We start from the raw sequence: 20,210 nt of genomic DNA on the forward strand, positions 1-20,210 counted from the left end.
CCTGGTAGACAGAAAGAAGATCATAGAATTTTAGAGTGGATGTGGGCAGAATTGATGGGACTGTCACCTCAACAAGTGCAGCAAGTAGAGGATGTACTGGAGTGCTATCAGGAAGCTTTTGCCCGCCATGAAGGTGACTTTGGTTGCACTCAAACCATCGCTCACGTAATTCCTACTGGGAGTGCCGCATCAATCAGAAAGATATATCATCAAATACCCCCCCAGATGTACAAGGAGGTAAAGGAGATGCTGGCTTATATGATGTAAAGTGGAGTAATACGAGAGAGTCAGGGTCCGTGGGCGGCTCCCATTGTGCTGGTGCAAAAAAAGACTGGACTCTGTGGATCTATGTCAATTATAATTGTAACTAGTGGCTACTGTATGTATTAAAATTCTGATTTTTTTGCACCAAAAATCCTTGAGTGTGCCCGGTATTTGATACTTGGTTATAAGGTTTGGGAACCTACTGTGTGGCACCTCCCTGTTTGGCTGTGCTAACATTTATTCCTATAGGCTGCTAGTTTTAGGCTGGGGGGGGCAATATCCATGGTCCCTTACCATCCTGAGAATACCAACCCCGAGCTGTCAGCTTTAGCAAGGCTAGTTGTCAAAAATGGGGGACTCCATGCAATTTTTTAAAATTATTTGTTTAAATAACTAAAAAATACGGCTTGGGGACCCTTCTATTCTTGATAATCAGCCTTGCTGAATCTGACAGCTGATGGTTGCAGCCCCAGCTGTGAGTTTTGTCTGCCTGGTTATCAAAAATACAGGGGAACCCACGCTGTTTATTTACAGCACAGGAGCTGGCTAATGAATACACCCATGAGCTGCTCCTGCTCTCGCTGTTATTAGCAGTAGCAAGTGTCGGATGATGGGAGCAGTAGTCCCATCAGCTGACACTAGTGACAGGAGATAAACTTTATACCTCCGATCACAGATGAATGCTCATGCTGTGTTTTGACAAAGTGTGGACCCGCTTTTCTCAGACCTGCGGGGATGATAACACCGCAGATAAGCGGTGTTTGCCACACTGTCATTCAAGTGAATGGGGTCCGGGTTTGGGTCTGAGTACTGTTCTGGTACCTGAACCCGAACTTTTTGTAACTGTTCTGCTGAATCCACCAGAGCCGAACATTCAGGTGTCCGCCCATCTCTAACTAGGAGATCAGCGCTGTTTCATTACAACTCACTCACTGAGAAACCTGCTGTAAGCTTTAGTGGGGCATGTTCTTCAGTGTCCTGCTGCCTGCTTATAACTGGTCAGCATCATACAGTTTTCATTGGGTGCATGTACTTCACTTTCTCTGACAACACCCACCTGGACTTAACAAAAGTTAATTCATTCGGTGACAAATATTTTGATTGCTAATATCTCCACAGTGGAGATGTGAAACTTAAATATATTTATTTCACTATGCTGTTACTATTACTTTGTCTGTCCAGTGCAATATGTGAAATTTCATGACAGGTACTCTATAATATACATATTTCCATTTTTAAGCTCAAATTTCACTGCCAATTGTTTCATGTTATAGTTGTTTACATAATTTTTCTTACTTTAAACATTTAGGCTATGTGCCCACGTAGCGATTTAATCTGGACAATGAAAACTGGACTTCTTCCCAGAAATCGCGTGTTTTTTTCGGCGCGATTTCATCGCGATTATGTTCGCGATTTTGCCGCGATGTTCACGTGCGATATTCAAGCACTTTCCAAGCGATTTGAAGCATCGCTTGGAAAGTGATTGACAGGTTGGTCACACTCGTAAAACAGTGTTTGACAAGTGTGACCAGCTTTTTACTATTGAGGCCGCCTATGCGGCTTCAATAGTAAAAGATAGAATGTTAAAAATGATAAAAAAATAAAAAATCGGGGTATATTTACCTTCCGACGTCCCGCGCTGCCATCCCGGGCCTCAGCGTTCCCAGCGATGCCTTGCGAGACCTGTGATGACGTTGGTCTTGTGTTGCTATAGCGATCTCACGAGACCGCTAGAGTCAAGCGAGACTACGTCATCACAGGACCTTGCCGCAAGGCATTACTGGGAACGCTGAGGCCCGGGAAGGCAGCGCGGGACGTCGGAAGGTAAATATACCCCGATTTTTTATTTTTTATACTTTTTTTACAGAGGTATGGTACCCAGGGCCTGGAGGACAGTCTCCTCTCCTCCACACCGTGGGTACCAACCGCACATGAGACGCTTCACTTCGCGCATGGTGGGCATAGCCACATGCGGGAAGTAAGCGATTCTCATGCATTCCTATGGGTGCGGAATCGTGGCAATTCTTTGCGATTCCGCACAAAAGAGTGACCATGCTGCGATTTTTTCCGCGATGCGATTCCGCAGCGGAAAAAAGCGCAGCATTAGCACAGCATGTGCAGAATGCCATAGGAATGCATGGGGTGCGTTCTGTACATGATTTTTAAACGTTTTCGTGCCAAAAATCGCGGCAAAAACACTTAAAAATCGCATCGTGGGCACACAGCCTTAAAAAAATATGGGTAGCTAAATTGAATTCATATGGAATGCCTTGATGTGCTTTAGATTGCTTCAAATAATCTAGATGATGCTTTTTGCTACATGTGCAAGTGGATACACATGCAGAGTAGCCCACACCTACTCCTCAGATCCTCCTGCACAAATCTAGTATTTCCTGATTTTCTGGTGCCAGCCATACATAATCTGTTAAGAGCTAGGTTTTTCTAGAAAAAAGAGACTTGTCTTTACCTGCCATGATTGAAAAAGTGGCTGTGCATGATTAAGCCACTCCACTCACTCATAAGGGAGTTCAAAAAATTGCCAGGCTAGTGTCTTAATTATTTTCAGAACTACCATAAACATGAAATGAGGGAGCTAAACATTCAAGACAACCTCTGCATTAATGCCAGCACAGGTAAGGGCTCCATTCATGAGATACATGAGGCACATAGATGATAACTCTCCTGTAAATTGTACTTTTGGTAAAGTGATACAATACACATTGAGATATTATCCCTATTTCACTTGCAGATTATGCTTTTGAGTCCCACCACTCAGGCATCGGAGAAGTAACATTACCAGGTATCATTGTGTCCAGAGGAACAGCTGCTAGTATCTCATTTATGTTTTCCTACATACTGCTCACTATGTGTCGCAATCTCATCACTTTTCTAAGAGAGACCTTCTTAAATCAATATATTCCATTTGATGCTGCAGTGGATTTTCACCGACTTATTGCAAAAACTGCTGTTATATTGACAGGTTAGTAATAATATTCCTCTTGTGGTGTATAACTTTTTCAGAAAATAAACAGTAGATAAAAAATTAATACTGTATTCTATGTGTGATATTTTTAATGAAATATTTGTACCATTAGAGAAACCACCATCATAAGAATAGTTAATGATTTATTAACAACTTGTCATGCAATTTTGCTCAATATTGAAGATAGTTCCATATTGTACCATGATATGCACTACCGTTCAAAAGTTTAGGGTCACTTAGAAATTTCCTTATTTTTGAAAGAAAAGCATAGTTTTGTCCAATGAAGCTAATATTAAATGATTCCGAAATACACTCTACATTGTTAATGTGGTAAATGACTATTCTATCTGCAAATGTCTGGTTTGTAATGCAATATCTTCATAGGTGTATAGATGCCCATTTCTAACAACCATCACTCCAGTGTCCTTATGATACTTTGTGTTTGCTAACTGTGTAAGAAGGCTAACAGATGGTTTGGATACCCTTGAAAACCCTTGTGCAAGTATGTTAGCACAGCTGAAAACAGTTTGGCTGATTAGAGAAGCTATAAACCTGACCTTCCTTTGAGCTAGTTAAGAATCTGGAGCATTACAATTGTTGGTTCCATTAAACTCTCAAAATGGCCAGAAAAAAAAGTTTCATGTGAAACTCGACAGTCTATTCCTGTTCTTAGAAATGAAGGCTAGGGGGCATGGCCTAAGACTGTCATGGACTGAGAGGTGCAGTCTATGAGCTCTGAGGAACTTTTCCCTAAAGCGACATCTATCCCTCCAAACAAGCGTTTTTTATTATCCATCCATTCAAGAGACATCACAAGCTCACCATCTAGAGCAAAATAAGCCCAATATTGTGCAAACTGGTGAAGTTTGGAATTATACCGGCTCCAGCCTGAGGGAAGCCTGCTAGGCTGCATTTCTGAGGCCTACTTACCTCATATGCTACAGCAGCCCTTTAATGTACCTATAAGACTGCCAGAAGCTTACATCTAAGTTCCTGACATAGTGATCACCAACCGCTGACATCAGTGACTCAGCGCTCCACTCAGAAGCAAGTAAACCCCCGCCTGGGCCTTGCGTTCCCCGGTTTAAATGAGGTAATGACCCCTGTATTCTGCTGGGGATATAAGCACACATCTAAAGAAACAGCTGAGAAGAGCCGCAACTGCTGTTAAAAAGTGGCTGATAACTGAGAGGCCATAAGGAAAACAGCTTTCTCATACAGCAGCGGTATCAAATTTCATTAAGCTCAGGATAAGAGGGGTTACTGCCACAAACATCTCTACCAATATACAGTATATGAGTGCACTATATAAATAACTCCTTAATATCATCGATATTGCTATAAAATCACTTAAAGGGGATGCACTTTTTGCAGTTTTATATTCACAAGGAAAAGTGGCTGCCTACTGCGAGGCCACAAGGATAATAGCTTTCTCATAAAGCAGAGGTATAAAAATTTCAATAAGCTCTGAATAAGAGGGATTACTGCCACAAACATCTCTACCAACATATATAAGTGTACTATATAATTAACCCCTCAATACCATAGATTCTGCTCTGAAATCACTTAGAGGGGACGCAACTTTTATAGTTATATATTCACAAGATAATTTACCCCTTGAAATATCTATCTCTGAATCAAAGGGGTCATTTATTCTAAAAAATTTAAGACATAATTTGCCTTGTATGGAATACCAGACCTGACAAAACTCACGAATTGGATTTCATCTTTCATATTGGATCCATTCAAAGGGGTCATAATATTTACAACAGCTCATTTATTTTTGAGCACGTGAGCGCTTTGTTTTCTTATCCATAGGCTATCATCACTGAATACAGTTTGAAAGCAGCAAGACACAGTCTGTCTACCGCATCTACCTACTACCACAAGAAAGAACACATCTGGATACCAAGGTTAATCCTTTGTTTTCAGGTTTCTCTGCAGAGACTGAGCTCAATTTCTAATACCATATTAGATGGTCCCCTTAACCCCCTAAAAATTCTAATACCATATTAATTGGTCAACCCGTTTTTATTTATATATTTTTTTTATTATTCTAATACCATATTAGTTGGTCATTTGTTTCCACGTTGGTTGATATATTCACCTAATCTAATACCCAACTAGTTGGTCATCTGATACCATATTGATTGGTTTAAGCTTCTATTACGATATTGACTGGTTCTGGGCTTGATTCCCTCATACCCGCAAACAGTAAAATGTCTCGGAAAAATTCAAAATCATCCATCCCTTTAAAAGCTCAAAAACAAAAAGGCCTTTACCGCAATCTTTCAATGGATGCAATTAGCACTCTGAGCCCTACCAAATCAAGGTCTCCCATAAAAGGAGATGAAAAACTACTCTCTAACAAAACTTCAAAACCAAATCAGACAAATAACAGTGGTACAACACCAAATGAACCAACCAAAGCAACAATTTCTTCCTCCAAAATAACAGATGATATGGACATCTCCATTTCATCAAAGAGAAAAGACCCAGGAGAATGGGGGAAAAACCTCTCTTACAACATAACTCAACATGCGAAGAATCGGATAACTCTTCTCTCTCTTCACCAAACCCAAGCCCTGAAAAATCAAAGTTTAAAAAAGGAGAGCCAGAAATTGAATACCCTAATTCAAACGATAAAAATTCCATTGAGCTATATATGGCTAGTCTCGCTGACAAAATCAATAATAGCCTAAAAATCACCCTGAATAACCAAACTAAGATTTTCCAAGAAACACTTGAAATATTCCACAAAAAATTGGAAAACCAGGAAACCAGATTGATAGATGTAGAGGAAAAATTAAACTCCACCCAAAAAGAAGCCAAGAAATAAAGAAAGAGTTACTCAACCTAAAAACAAAATTGGCAGACTTGGAGGACAGAAATCAGAGAAACAATTTAAAAATAAGAGGAATTCCTGAGTCTGTCTCTCCCAATAATTTAGCTGATTATACAAAGACAGTGTTTAAGAAAATTATCCCATCTCTAACTGGCCAGAACCACATAATTAACAAGATCCATAGACTTTCTAAGCCGCCTAACATCCCTAAGGAGGCACCAAGAGACACATTAATGAGAGTTCACTTCTTCCACATAAAAGATCAAATACTAAATTGCGTCAGACAAAAAGGTGGATTCCCTGAACCCTAGAACCACTTGAGATTTTATGCGGATCTCTCCAAAGATACAATTGAAGGCAGGAAAGCATTCAAGATCATAACGGTGCCTATAAGAGACAATGGGATCTCATATAAATGGGGCTTCCTCCTTAAGCTCCTTGTCCATTTCAAGGGAAAAACGACAGCCCTACTTTCTCCAAAAGATGGTATGAAATTCTTGAAAGCAAACAAAATCCCTCATCACGACAAAACTTCAACCTCTGACGACTCCAAAGACACCACCTGAAATAATCTTGATTCTCTTCAAGGCCTAATCTTGTCATTCGGGCTATCAGCCTCAAAGTTTACATGATGTTCTAAAGTCTCTTTGTATCTAGTGTTATAGAAGTTCCTTAGAGCTTGTTACCACAAACATTCCCCCACACTAAAGTAGAATCCACAGGAGTGGATTCCTTCTGGAGGACCTTGTTCGGTTTTAGTATTTACTAAAGTTATATTTGCTTGTCATACTGTATATATTTTATTTGAGCAATTTTAGATACAGTTTAATTTAAATTTTCAGTTTTTTTTTTTTTTTAATCCAAAGTAGTCCATCGGGTCCAGTCTACACAAAATGAAACTAAAATTGATGACGTACAATGTCAGAGGGCTTAACAGCCCAAGAAAGAGATTTATAATTTGCAATGAGTTAAATTGCTCTCATTCTGACATTGTGTGCCTTCAAGAATCGAAATTCAAACATAATTCTCATCCCAACTTTCTAGACAAAAACTTTCCTAACATTTTCGAATCTTCCGGTCCAAAGAAAAAGGCAGGGGTAATAACACTGATTAAAAACTCTCTTTTATATTTGTTCATGTCCCTCCCAATAAAAATATTGACTTCTCTTCTAACTAGTTTACAAAATAAAATCAACTCCTTCGTCTGGAGAAACAAGAAACCCAAAATTGCAAAAAATATTCTATATAATAGTAAATACTATTATATACTATTACGCCAACTTAATAAAGCAGAGTCTTCATTGGTGGCCGCATTTAGAACCCCCTGCCTGGTATGACCTAGAACTCCATTTCAATAATAACAAATCTCTAAATCTACTCATCCTAGACCAAATACTACTAAGAAAAGACATTACAAACTCTCTTCCTATTTTCCAACCCATACTGGGTGCATGGAAAAAATTCTCTAAACCTAAAAGGGGTCACAATAATTTTGATTCTCTAAAAAATCTTTCACTTCAAGTCATTTGCTAATCATTGAAACACACCATAGACACTCTATGGGAGAAATTAGGGATAAAGATACTCAAAGACTTGAGTGAAGGACCGGCTTGTCACCCATTTAGTCTCCTAAAAAGACAGTTTAACATTCCTTCCTCTTCATTTTGTCAGTATCTGATTTTGAAAAATCATATTGATAAGTTTCTTCTCAAAAATTCTCTGAACCAGCAGTAATCTTGGTCTATAGTATTGATCACAGTATATTCTGGAGTATGGAATTCATATATAAATGCTTAAACAAAAGCTATGAATTGACAAAAACCCATAACATAATAAAATGGGAGGCTGAACTTCACTTAAGTCTTGATCCTTCTGAATGGGAAAAAGCTTGTACCATTTCTTACTCTGCCACAGCTTCAATGTCCTTACAAGAATCCCACCATAAAATTCTTACTAGATGGTATTATGCACCTGCCAAACTTTCTAAAATAAACTAAGAACATTCTTCAACCTGTTGGAGAAACTGTGGGCAATATGGGAGCTTAATTCACATCTTTTGGCATTGTTCTATTATTAAGTTGCTTTGGAAAAACATTAATAAACTCATAAAGTCAAAAGATTCACCTCTCCCCTCAATTGGCACTTCTATCACTGAACTCAAATCAGATAGACCCTACCTTAAAACCTCTTAATATCCACATCTTATTAGTTACTAAAATGCTTTGGCCTATTACTGGAAAAAGCCTGACCAGCCATCGATTCAAAATATTATTGAAAAAGTTAGCCTTCACAAAGAATTTGAACGTAAGATCGCCATGTTAAACAACTCCTATGACGAATTTATAAAGAAATTGACTCGTTGGATAGAACTATATCATTGAACACCTATGGACTACAATATATATATATATATATATATATATACAGTATATATATATATATATATATATATATATATATATACCAAATTGGTTGGTCATGCGATTTAATATTGGTTGATATATTCACCTAATCTAATACTATATCGGTTGGTCAACTACTATGTCTATATTAGAATTGATATAGAATGCTCAAATAGTGTTTGTTCTTTCAAATGTACATATGTAAACATTGTCTCTATTCATTTTAAGCCATTCTGCGTAATGGCATGTTTGTATTAACAATGTTTAAAAATTTAAATGTTTGTTCCCTATTCCCTCCTGGTCCTCCCTTGTTCCCCCCTCTTTCCCTCCCTCTCCATCTCCCTCCCAACCCCCCTTCTCCCCTTCCTTTCCCTTTTAAATTCCAAAACCACCAAAACCAATGAAAACATTTGGAAAAGAAATGAAGGCTATTCCATGCGAGAAATTGAAAAGAAACCGAAGATTTCCTACAACGGTGTGTATTACTCACTTGAGAGGAGAGCACAAACAGGCTCTAACCAGAGTAGAAAGAGAAGTGGGAGACCCCGCTGCACAACTGAGCAACAAGGCAAGTACATTAGTGTCTGAAGCTTGAGAAATCGATGCCTCACAGGTCCTGAACTGGCAGCTTCATTAAATAGTGCACGCAAAAAGCCAGTGTCAATGGCTACAGTGAAGTGGTGACTCCGGGATGCTGGCTTTCAGGGCAGAGTGGCAAAGAAAAAGCCATATCTGAGACTGACTTATAAAAGGAAAAGATTAATATGGGCAAAAGAACACAGACATTGGACAGAGGAAGGTTGGTAAAAAGTGCTATGGACAGACGAATCCAAGTTTGAGGTGTTTGAATCACACAGAAGAACATTTGTGAGACGCAGAACAACTGAAAAGATGCTGAAAGAGTGCCTGATGCCATCTGTCAAGCATGGTGGAGGTAATGTGATGGTCTGGGGTTGCTTTGGTGCTGGTAAAGTGGGAGATTTGTACAAGGTACAAGGGATTTTGAATAAGGAAGGCTATCACTCCATTTTGAAACACCATGCCATACCCTGTGGACAGTGCTTGATTGGAGCCAATTTCATCCTACAACAGGACAATGACCCAAAGCACACCTCCAAATTATGCAAGAACTATTTAGGGAAGAAGCAGGCAGCTGGTATTCTATCTGTAATGGAGTGGCCAGCGTAGTCACCAGATCTCAATCCCATTTAGCTGTTGTGGGAGCAGCTTGACCGTATGGTGTGCAAAAAGTGCCCAGCAAGCCAAACCAACTTGTGGGAGAGGCTTCTGGAAGCATGGGGTGAAATTTCTCCAGATTACCTCAGCAAATTAACTGCTAGAATGCCAAAGGCCTGCAATGCTGTAATTGCTGCAAAGGGAGCATTCTTTGACGAAGGCAAAGTTTGAAGGAGAAAATTATTATTTCAAATAAAAATCTTTTATTCAAACCTGGTCAATGTCTGGACTAGATTTTAAATTCATTTGGCAACTCATTTGATTAATAAAAGTATGAGTTTTCATGGAAAACACAAAATTGTCTGGGTGACCCCAAACTTTTGAATGATAGTGTACATAGGCTGGAGTGTAAAATATGCTGCAAAGTAAGAATGCTATTAAAAATAGAAAAATACATAGTAACATAGTTAACAAATGTTAGGGTTGGCGGAAAGCACTAAAAAATATATTATAATGAAGTGTGTTTGCAACCTGGGGTCCACCATGCAGAGGTGTTAAACGGCAGCTAATGTGAACAATGGCGGCTCTGCACTACAAGCGTTCACAAGAGGCACACTCGGTTATCTGCACACAGTGTGAATGGAATGCATAGGTCCTATGCTCTGTTGCTCCACAGAGCAGAAAAATGCTACAGAGCACCTAAGGCTAAGCACACCGCGTTAAACGTAACATGGTGTGCACATAACTTAAAGAGCCTGCCCTGTTTCTCCACAGAGCGGTAAGAAGGAATGTGTCAAAGCATGTGGAAAAACTGTGCTCCTTGTGCAGCACCTGCTAACAGGTGCATGCCACAACGTGTAGCCTGGCTGTGCCCAATGAACTAAGAGAAGCGTGCACCAGCATGTGGCCTGACTGTGCCCTGAGTACTAACTAATGCGTGCCACGTCGCCTGGCTAGACAGTGCCCTGTGTAAAGGACAACCTTCCTCACCAGGAACAACTAACGCATCCACTCACAGCACACACTCACAGACACAGGCCATTAAGGCAGAGCCGAAGCCCCAAGCACACATGACGCAATACAAATGTGATCATAGCGCGCCGACATTACTTGCTGGCCAATCCGGACTCACTGCGGGACCTGAGCAGCTGACGACCAACCACCAATGGGAGGTCGCCACCTCACGAGCATGCTCAGTAGAGTGAATCCTGGACTTAGCCTCAGGAGTGACTGCTCTCCGCTGATTGATCCTGGAGAGGCAGCAGTAACCAAGCTCACAGCCTCAGTCTGAGCAAGCTGCTGAGATCGACATTTTTGCTGAGCAGCATTCACTACGGTTGAGACAAAATGGAAGACCACAGGAGAAGACAAGGCTTGGGATCCATCCTTTGCAGTGGGAGAATCCTGGCGCCTAACTGCAAAGGCCGAAAAAAGACATTTGCCCATCCAATTCATCCTATTTTCTGTCAGAATAAATCCCCAGATCTATGTCCTTCTAAAGAATTTAATTGCTGAAAGATACAATGTTTTTACACTCCAGGATATAGATATGACTGCGTGTATTTGTATATATATTTATTTATATCTATATATATATATACAGTTGTGCTAAAAAGTTTACATACCCCAACAGAATTTTTGCTTTCCTTTTTTCAGAGAATATGACTGATAATAACACCAAAACATTTTCTCCACTCATGGTTAGTGGTTGGGTGAAGCATTTGTTGTCAAACTACAGTGTTTTCTCATTTTAAATCATAATGTCAACCCAAAACATCCAAATGACATTGATCAAAAGTTTACATACTCCATTTCTTAATACCGTGTATTGCCCCCTCTAACATCAATGACAGCCTGGAGTCTTTTATGGTGTGGATGAGGTTCTTTATTTTCTTAGATGATAAACCTGCCCACTCTTCTATGCAAAAATCCTCAATTTTCTGGGCTGTCTAGCATGAACTATGCACTTGAGATCTCCCCAGAGTGTCTCAATGATATTGAGGTCAGGAGCCTGAGATGGCCACTTCAGAACCTTCACTTTGTTCTGCTGTAGCCAATGACAGATCAACTTGTCCTTTTGTTGTGGATCATTGTCATGTTGGAACGTGCCATGCACAGCTTCTGGGCTGATGCTTGCAAATTTGTATCCAGCATTTGATGATAATATGCTGCATTCATATTTCCTTCAACTCTGACCAAGGTTCCTGTGCCTTTGTAGCTCACACATCCCTAAAACATTAGTAATCCACCTCTGTGCTTTACAGTAGGAATAGTGTTCCTTTCATCATAGGTCTTATTGACCTCTCTCCAAATGTAATGTTTATAGTTGTGGCCAAAATGTTAAATTTTGATCTCATCACTCCAAATTACCTTGTTTCAGAAGTTTTGAAACTTGTTCCTGTGCTGTTTTGCCGTATTGTAGGCAAGATACTTTGTGACATTTGCTCAGTAATGACTTTCTTCTGGTGACTTGACCATGCAGACCATTTTTCTTCAAGTGCCTCTTTATTGTGCATCTTGAAACTGCCACATTGCTAGTTTTCAGAGAGCCCAGTATTTCAGCTGAAGTTATTTGTGTGTTTTTCTTTGCATCCCAAACAATTTTCCTGGCAGTTGTGGATGACATTTTTGTTGGTCTACCTGACCGTGGTTTTGATTCTACAGAGCCCCTGATTTTCCATTTATTAATCACAGTTTGAACGCTGCTGACTGGCATTATCAATTCCTTGGATATCTTTTTGTATCCCTTTCCTGTTTTATACAGCTCAACTACCTTTTCCTGTAGATCCATTTACAATTCTTTTGCTTTCCCTATGACTCACAATCCAGAAATGTCATTGGCTGGACAAAAGATGCAAGAGTCTGTCTGGATCCCAGAAAGTCACTCAGCTTTAATGCACACACAATGATTACAAGCAAACAGGTCACAAGTGATTATGTTACCTTTAGTAGCCAGTAAAACTCATTTGTGTCAACTTCTGTGCATGTTATCAGGCCAAAGTCACCAGGGTATGTAAACTTTTGATCAGGGTAATTTGGATGTTTTGGGTTGTCATTATGATTTAAAAAGAGAAAACACAGTAGGTTCACAATAAATGGTTTCACCCAACCACTAACCATGAGTGGAGAAAAAGCTTTGGTGTTATTTTTCATATTTTATGAAAAAAGGCCAAGAAAGCAAAAATTCTGCATGGGTAGGTAAACTTTTGAGCACAACTGTATGTATGCACCACTTCTCCACTGTAATGTTTCACTACTGCTTTAACCCCTTACCTACAATTGACGTAATATTCCGTCCATGTGACCATGGACCTAATTACCATGGACGGAATATTACGTCATCGCGATCAGCGGCGCCCACGTGGTGAGCGCCGCTGATCGCGGCAGAGTGTCAGCTAATTATCATAGCTGACACACGGCACAATGTGTCAGGGGCGGTCACGGACCGCCCCCGACACGTTAACCCCTTGCACACCGCGATCAAACGCGATCGCGGTGTACCGGGGGTTAAAGGGAAGCATCGGCAGGGATGGAGGTCCCTCCGTGCTTCCCTGAGCCCCCCACGGCAGCGCAATGTGCAGCGCTGCTGCGGGGGGCTCTTTCCCTACAGGCCCCTGGATCCAAGATGGCGACGGGGGCCTTCGGGGGCCTGCAGGAAGCTGGCTTCCTCAGTGCCTGCAAAGCGCAGGCATGAGGAAGTCTGCAGCAGTGCCTGTGACAGATTGCTGATCTGTCACAGTGATCTGTGATGTGACAGATCAGCAATCTGTCACAGGACAGTGATGTCCCACCTGGGACAAGGTAATAAAGTAAAAAAAAAAAAAAAAAAGTGTTAAAAATAATAAAAAAAAAAATCGCTAAATAAATTAGTAAAAAAAAAAAAAAATATTCCCCAATAAATCCATTTTTTCAAAATAAAAAAAAACAAAAACAATAAAAGTACACATATTTGGTATCGCCGCATCCGAAATGACCTGCCCTATAAAACTGTCCCATTAGTTAACCCCTTTAGCGAACCACTTAAAAAATAAAAATAAAAAACGAAGCAAAAAATAATGATTTATTATCATACCTCCGAACAAAAAGTGAAATAACGCGCGATCAAAAAGACGCATATAAATATCCATAGTACCGCTGAAAACGTCATCTTGTCCCGCAAAAAACGAGCCACCATATAGCATCATCTGCAAAAAAATAAAAAAGTTATAGCTCGCAGAATAAAGCGATACAAAAATAATTATTTTTTATATAAAATTGTTTTCATTGCAAAAAACCGACAAAACATAAAAAACGACCTAAATGAGGTATCGCTGTAACCGTACTGACCTGAAGAATAAAAACGCGTTATCAATTTTACCGCACGCGGAACGGTGTAAACGCACCCCCCAAAAGAAATTCATGAAACGCTGGTTTTTGTTCATTCTGCGTCCCAAAAATCGGAATAAAAAGCGATCAAAAAAATGTCACGTGCCCGAAAATGGTACCAATAAAAACGTCAACTCGTCCCGCAAAAAATAAGACCCCACATGACTCGGTGGGTCAAAATACGGAAAAATTATAGCTCACAATATGTGGTGATGCAAAAACTATTTTTACAATAAAAAGCGTCTTTTAGCGTGCGACAGCCGCCAAGCATAAAAACCGCCATAAATCGTAAATCAAACCCCCCGTTATCACCCCCTTAGTTAGGGAAAAATAATAAAACTAAAAGAAAATGTATTTATTTCCATTTTCCCGCTAGGGTTAGGGTTAGGGTAGGGTTAGGGCTAGGGTTAGGGCTAGGGTTAGGGCTAGGGTTAGGGCTAGGGCTCAGTTTAGGGTTAGGGGTGTGTTGAGGTTAGGGTTGGAGTTATAATTGGGGGTTTCCACTTTTTGGTCATATCAGGTGCTCTCCAAAGCCAACATGGCGTCTGATCTCAATTCCAGCCAATTCTGCGTTGAAAAAGTCAAATGGTGCTCCTTCCCTTCCAAGCTCTGCCATGTGCCCAAACAGTGTTTTACCCCCACATGTAGGGTATCAGCCTACTCAGGACAAATTACAAAACAACTTTTGGGGTCCAATTTCTCCTGTTACCCTTAGGAAAATAAAAAATTGGGGGCAAAAATATAATTTTGCGGAAAAAAATGTTTTTTTTATTTTCACGCCCAGGCGTTATAAACTTCTGTGAAGCACTTGGGGGTTCAAAGTGCTCTCCACACATCTAGATAAGCTCCGTGGGGGGTCTAGTTTCCAAAATGGGGTCACTTGTGGGGAGTTTCAATAGTTTAGGTACATCAGGGGCTCTCCAAACGCACATGACACCCGCATACCAATCCATCAAAGTCTGCATTCCAAAACGTCACTACTTCCCTTCCGAGCCCCGACGTGTGCCCATACAGTAGTTTTCTCCCACATATGAGGTATCAGCGTACTCAGGACAAATTGGACAACAACTTTTGGGGTCCAATTTCTCCTGTTACCCTTGGGAAAATAAAAAAAATGGGGACTAAAAGATGATGTTTGTTGAAAAAATACGATATTTTTATTTTCACGCCCGGTCGTTATAAACTTCTGTGAAGCACTGGGGGGTTCAAAGTGCTCACCACACATCTAGATAAGTTCATTAGGGGGTCTAGTTTCCAAAATGGGGTCACTTGTGGGGGGTTTCCACTGTTTAGGTACACCAGCGGCTCTCCAAACGCACATGACACCCGCAGACCAATCCATCAAAGTCTGCATTCCAAAACGTCACTACTTCCCTTCCGAGCCCTGACGTGTGCCCATACAGTAGTTTTCTCCCACATATGAGGTATCAGCGTACTCAGGACAAATTGGACAACAACTTTTGGGGTCCAATTTCTCCTGTTACCCTTGGGAAAATAAAAAAATGGGGACTAAAAGATCATGTTGTGGAAAAAATAAGATTTTTTTATTTTCACGCCCGGACGTTATAAACTTCAGTGAAGCACTGGGGGGTTCAAAGTGCTCACCATACATCTAGATAAGTTCCTTGGGGGGTCTAGTTTCCAAAATGGTGTCATTTGTGGGGGGTTTCCACTGTTTTGGCACATCAGGGGTTTTTCAATCGCGACATGGTGTCCGATCTCAATTCTAGCCAAAAATGTCAAATGGCGCTGCTTCCCTTCCGAGCTCTGCTATGCGCCCAAATAGTCATTTACACCCACATATGGGGTATCAGCGTACTCAGGACAAATTGCACAATAACTTTTAGGGTCCTGTTACCGTTGGAAAAATAAAAATTGGGGGTGAAAAGATCATTTTTGTGGAAAAAATATGATTTTTTAATTGTACTGCTGTACGTTATAAACTTCCGTGAAGCCCTTGTGGGTTCAAAGTTCTCACCACATATCTAGATAAGTTCCTTGGGGGGTCTAGTTTCCAAAATGGGGTCACTTGGGGGGTTTCCACTGTTTAGGTACATCAGGGGCTCTCCAAACGCGACATGGCGTCCGATCTGAATTCCAGCCAATTTTGCATTGAAAAAGTCAAACGGCGCTCCTTCCCTACTGAGGTCTGCCATGCGCCGAAACAGTGGTTCCCCCCCACATATCAAGTATCAGCGTACTCAGGACAAATTGCACAATAACTTTTGCAGTCCAATTTCTCCTGTTACCCTTGGTAAAATAAAGAAAATTGAACCTGAAGTATTTTTTTTGTGAAAAAAAGTTAAATGTTCATTTTTTTTTAATATTCAAAAAATTCCTGTGACGCACCTAAAGGGTTAATAAACTTCTTGAATGTGGTTTTAAGCACCTTAAGGGGTGCAGTTTTTAGAATGGTGTCACTTTTGGGAATTTTCTATCATATAGACCCCTCAAAGTGGCTTCAAATGTGAAGTGGTCCCTAAAAATAAAATGGTGTTGCAAAAATGAGAAATCGCTGGTCAATTTTTAACCCTTATAACTTCCTATGGAAAAAAAATTTTGGTTCCAAAATTGTGCTGATGTAAAGTAAACATGTGGGAAATGTTATGTATTAAGTTTTTTGTGTGCCGTATCGCTGTGATTTAAGGGCATAAAAATTCAAAGTTGGAAAATTGCGAAATTTTCAAAATTTTCGCCAAATTTCCGTTTTTTCACAAATAAACGGAAGTTATTTGAATGCAATTTTATGACTAACATGAAGTACAATATGTCACGAGAAAACAATGTCAGAATCACCGGGATCCGTGAAAGCGTTTCAGAGTTATGACCTCATAAAGGTACAGTGGTCAGAATTGTAAAAATTGGCCCGGGAGTTAACGTGCAAACCACCCTTGGTAGTGAAGGGGTTAAGAATGTATTATTTAATATTGTTGCTTCTTTGCCTTGCAGTTCTCCATAGTGTTGGTCATGCAGTCAACATTTATATGTTTTCCATCACTCCTCTAAGTACCCTTTCCTGCATCTTTCCCAAAGTGTTTATTGATGATGGGTAAGTAAGTAATGCTATGTTTCTTCAAAAGCAGAATTGCAAAAAATGTGTCTTCAATACATACATTAATATCCTGCAAAGTACTCTTAATTACCCTATACACATTCATTTTATTAAATGAAAGCTATCTAAACCCACCAACTTCAGCTGTACTGGCCATCAAACTGATGTATATAGGGTTCTCCTGACTCTTCCCAGACAGATGATGTCAGGGAAGAAAAGCATTGGACAGTTAGAATTTTTACTCCCAATTAGTGATGAGCGAGTGTACTAATTTCATGGGTTTTCCCGAGCATGCTCGAGAGGTCTCCGAGTATTTTGGCGTGCTTGGAGATTTAGTTACTTTTATGTATCATTATTTGGGACTCTGCTTGAGTCTATACATGTTTGCTACATGTATATAAACTGGTATTTTAAATTTGGTTCAATGGTGTAGTTTTTATCTAAAAATCAAATAGAATTTTGAAAAAAAAAAATTTTCAAAATTTTTTTTTCACAATATGTTTCCAATTACATTTTCAGTTGGTATGAGTGTCCAATTGTTAATAAAAGTAAAACTAATTCACACGTTTTTTATATGTATTCAGTGTTTCATTTTTTCTTTTTTTCCCCCTTCTTTTCCTTTTGTGCTTTTTTTTGCTTTCATCTTTTTGCAAAGATGTATAAATAAACACACTATTTTTTAATGCCATCCCCCCTTTTTTTATCAAATCTTCTTATACCAGGTTCAGAGTGTTGCCATATGTTTACTCCATTTCTTTCTATCAGGAAGCAGGAGGAGGGTTAATCTGTCAGCCACCGAGGGTATTTATGGGCACTCTTTTAGTAGCTTAAACACCCTGATGAAGAAGGCTGACTGTGCCTTTGAAATGAGTTGGTTAGCTTTTTGGACTGCACATTGCCCTGTACAGGCTGTGACGTCACACGCATAGGTACTCTCAGGAGGCCATCTCCAAGCGGGTTTCTAGGGACGCTACCGGCCGGAGCTTTCCCTTTCCCGCTTTCCTCACCTCCTGTCCACCCTTGTGCCTCGCGCACATGTTCTCTATCTTGAAGGATGCCCATTGTGCACAGATTTTTCATGGCATTACCACTCTTCATTGTGCCTAGGTTACCACTGTTTGTATGTAACTGCTACAGCTGCTGCAGCTTGCATCGCTGCTTATCATGGAGCACGCTCAGCTCATTTCTTCTTGCAGCTCTGCACTTCCAGGCCAGCACTGGCACCACGTTCATGCTAATCATACTCTGCAACTCACGTCATCATCATTTCTTTTGGTGAGTGCTTTCCTGTCTGATTCAGGATTATTTTATGCTATTACCACTTTTTATGTGCATTAATATGTTGTATTTATCTTTGCATTATTGCTGTACCGGCATTTCATTTATTTAAGTGGTGCTTATGACCTAGAAATGTCCATTTGGCAGCCTCTGTTTAGCCCTTCAGCGCAGGTTTCCCTGATTGTTTTACCATTGTTTTTTAATTGCGGGCTGACACCGACCCGCATTTGACCTAGCAGCTGGGGAATTATTAGTGTTTAATTTTTGGGTAAGTGCTTGTGTGATTTTTTGTTTATTTGAGATTTAGTTTTCGTCGCCTCAGCTGCATGATTTGCGGCTGCTAGACAGCCTGAATACATGTGGGAATTCCCTAACAAACAGGAAACCCTCACATGTATTCAGGCTGTCTAACAGTCGCAAATCATGCTGCTGAGGAAACGAAAACTAAATCTCCGAGCACGCCAAAATACTCAGGAAAACCCGAGCAACAAGTATACTCGCTCTTCACTACTCCCAATCTAATATTTTCTTTTATTATCTCTTCTCTCCCTATTGAAAACATCTGAATTCTCTGCTGAGTGTTTATGTGTATGGTTGAGTCTGGAAACAGCTGTCTAGAGAAGAAATATTCAGCAAACAGTTTTCTCAGTTATCTCAAGTGTATCAACAACTTGAGGCCATGTTCACACGTTCAGTGTTAGGTCAGTATTTACAATAAAAAATGAAGACGTGGTGATGTGCTTCTATAACACTTTTCCTTTGATTGTTCCACCCCTGGTTTTGGCTTACAATAACTCAAGTAAAGTACTGACTAAATACTGACTGTGTAAATATAGTCTTGTACTCTCCAATTTAACACTTATTTTATTATGCTAGATAGGGTAATTAAACCATAAATATATATAGCCTGAAAACCTTTAAATGACTCCCACTGATTAATCATATTAAGTATCTTGGGCCTCAAAATATGTGCAACAGTTTCCTTATATTTGTCTAATTCTCAATGGTGATTTGATAGCCAGTACATTATAATCATTGTGCACTTTCTGTAATCAATATCAGCATTACTGGCACTGACTTCCAGGTAAGTTTATGCTGGGCTTCTGTGTATATGCAGCAACCAATCTAAGGAGGTAGAGCTGTAGGGTGGAGGGAGAGAACAGCAACTTGGACCAATGATACCAATGAATATGATACAACAGTAGTTGTGTCTCAGACTCCCCCACCCTATCTGTTGGCGTCATGGATGAACTTTAGGCACAAATATCAGTTCTACTTTACTAGAGCTGAGTAAAAAGTCAGTCAAGAAGCAAGCTCTGAGGAAAATATCTAAAACATAAGCATTCCTTTATAATGCTGGCTTATATTTAATTTTGTAGCTAATGTGGGGACAGTACATTAAAAAGTATATCCTGGACTTTCTGAAAAACAAAAAATGTGCCTAAGCACTAAGAAACAGGTACAGTTAGGTCCATATGTATTTGGACAGAGACAACATTTTTCTAATTTTGGTTCTAGACATTACCACAATGAATTTTAAACAAAACAATTCAGATGCAGTTGAAGTTCAGACTTTCAGCTTTCATTTGAGGGTATCCACATTAAAATCGGATGAAGGGTTTAGGAGTTTCAGCTCCTTAACATGTGCCATCCTGTTTTAAAAGGGACCAAAAGTAATTGGACAAATTAAGTAATTGTAAATAAAATGTTCATTTCTAGTACTTGGTTGAAAACCCTTTGTTGGCAATGACTGCCTGAAGTCTTGAACTCACAGACATCACTAGATGCTGTGTTTCCTCCTTTTTGATGCTCTCCAGGCCTTCATTGCAGTGGTTTTCAGTTGCT

At 39.9% G+C, this 20,210-nt stretch overlaps 1 protein-coding gene across 1 annotated transcript in view; it reads left to right on the forward strand.

Annotated features, from left to right (window-relative positions):
- LOC141098900 (dual oxidase 1-like) overlaps positions 1-20,210 on the forward strand; it is a 354,647-nt gene that overhangs the window by 223,373 nt on the left and 111,064 nt on the right. The window contains exons 24-25 of the mRNA XM_073586871.1: positions 3,014-3,244; positions 16,985-17,084. Of these exons, the coding sequence (XP_073442972.1) occupies positions 3,014-3,244; positions 16,985-17,084 (331 nt within the window). The remainder of the gene's footprint in view (positions 1-3,013; positions 3,245-16,984; positions 17,085-20,210) is intronic.

This window comes from Dendrobates tinctorius, unplaced genomic scaffold (genome assembly GCF_039654945.1).
Source record: "Dendrobates tinctorius isolate UK_male_01 unplaced genomic scaffold, ASM3965494v1 ptg000097l, whole genome shotgun sequence".
Lineage (NCBI taxonomy): Eukaryota > Metazoa > Chordata > Amphibia > Anura > Dendrobatidae > Dendrobates > Dendrobates tinctorius.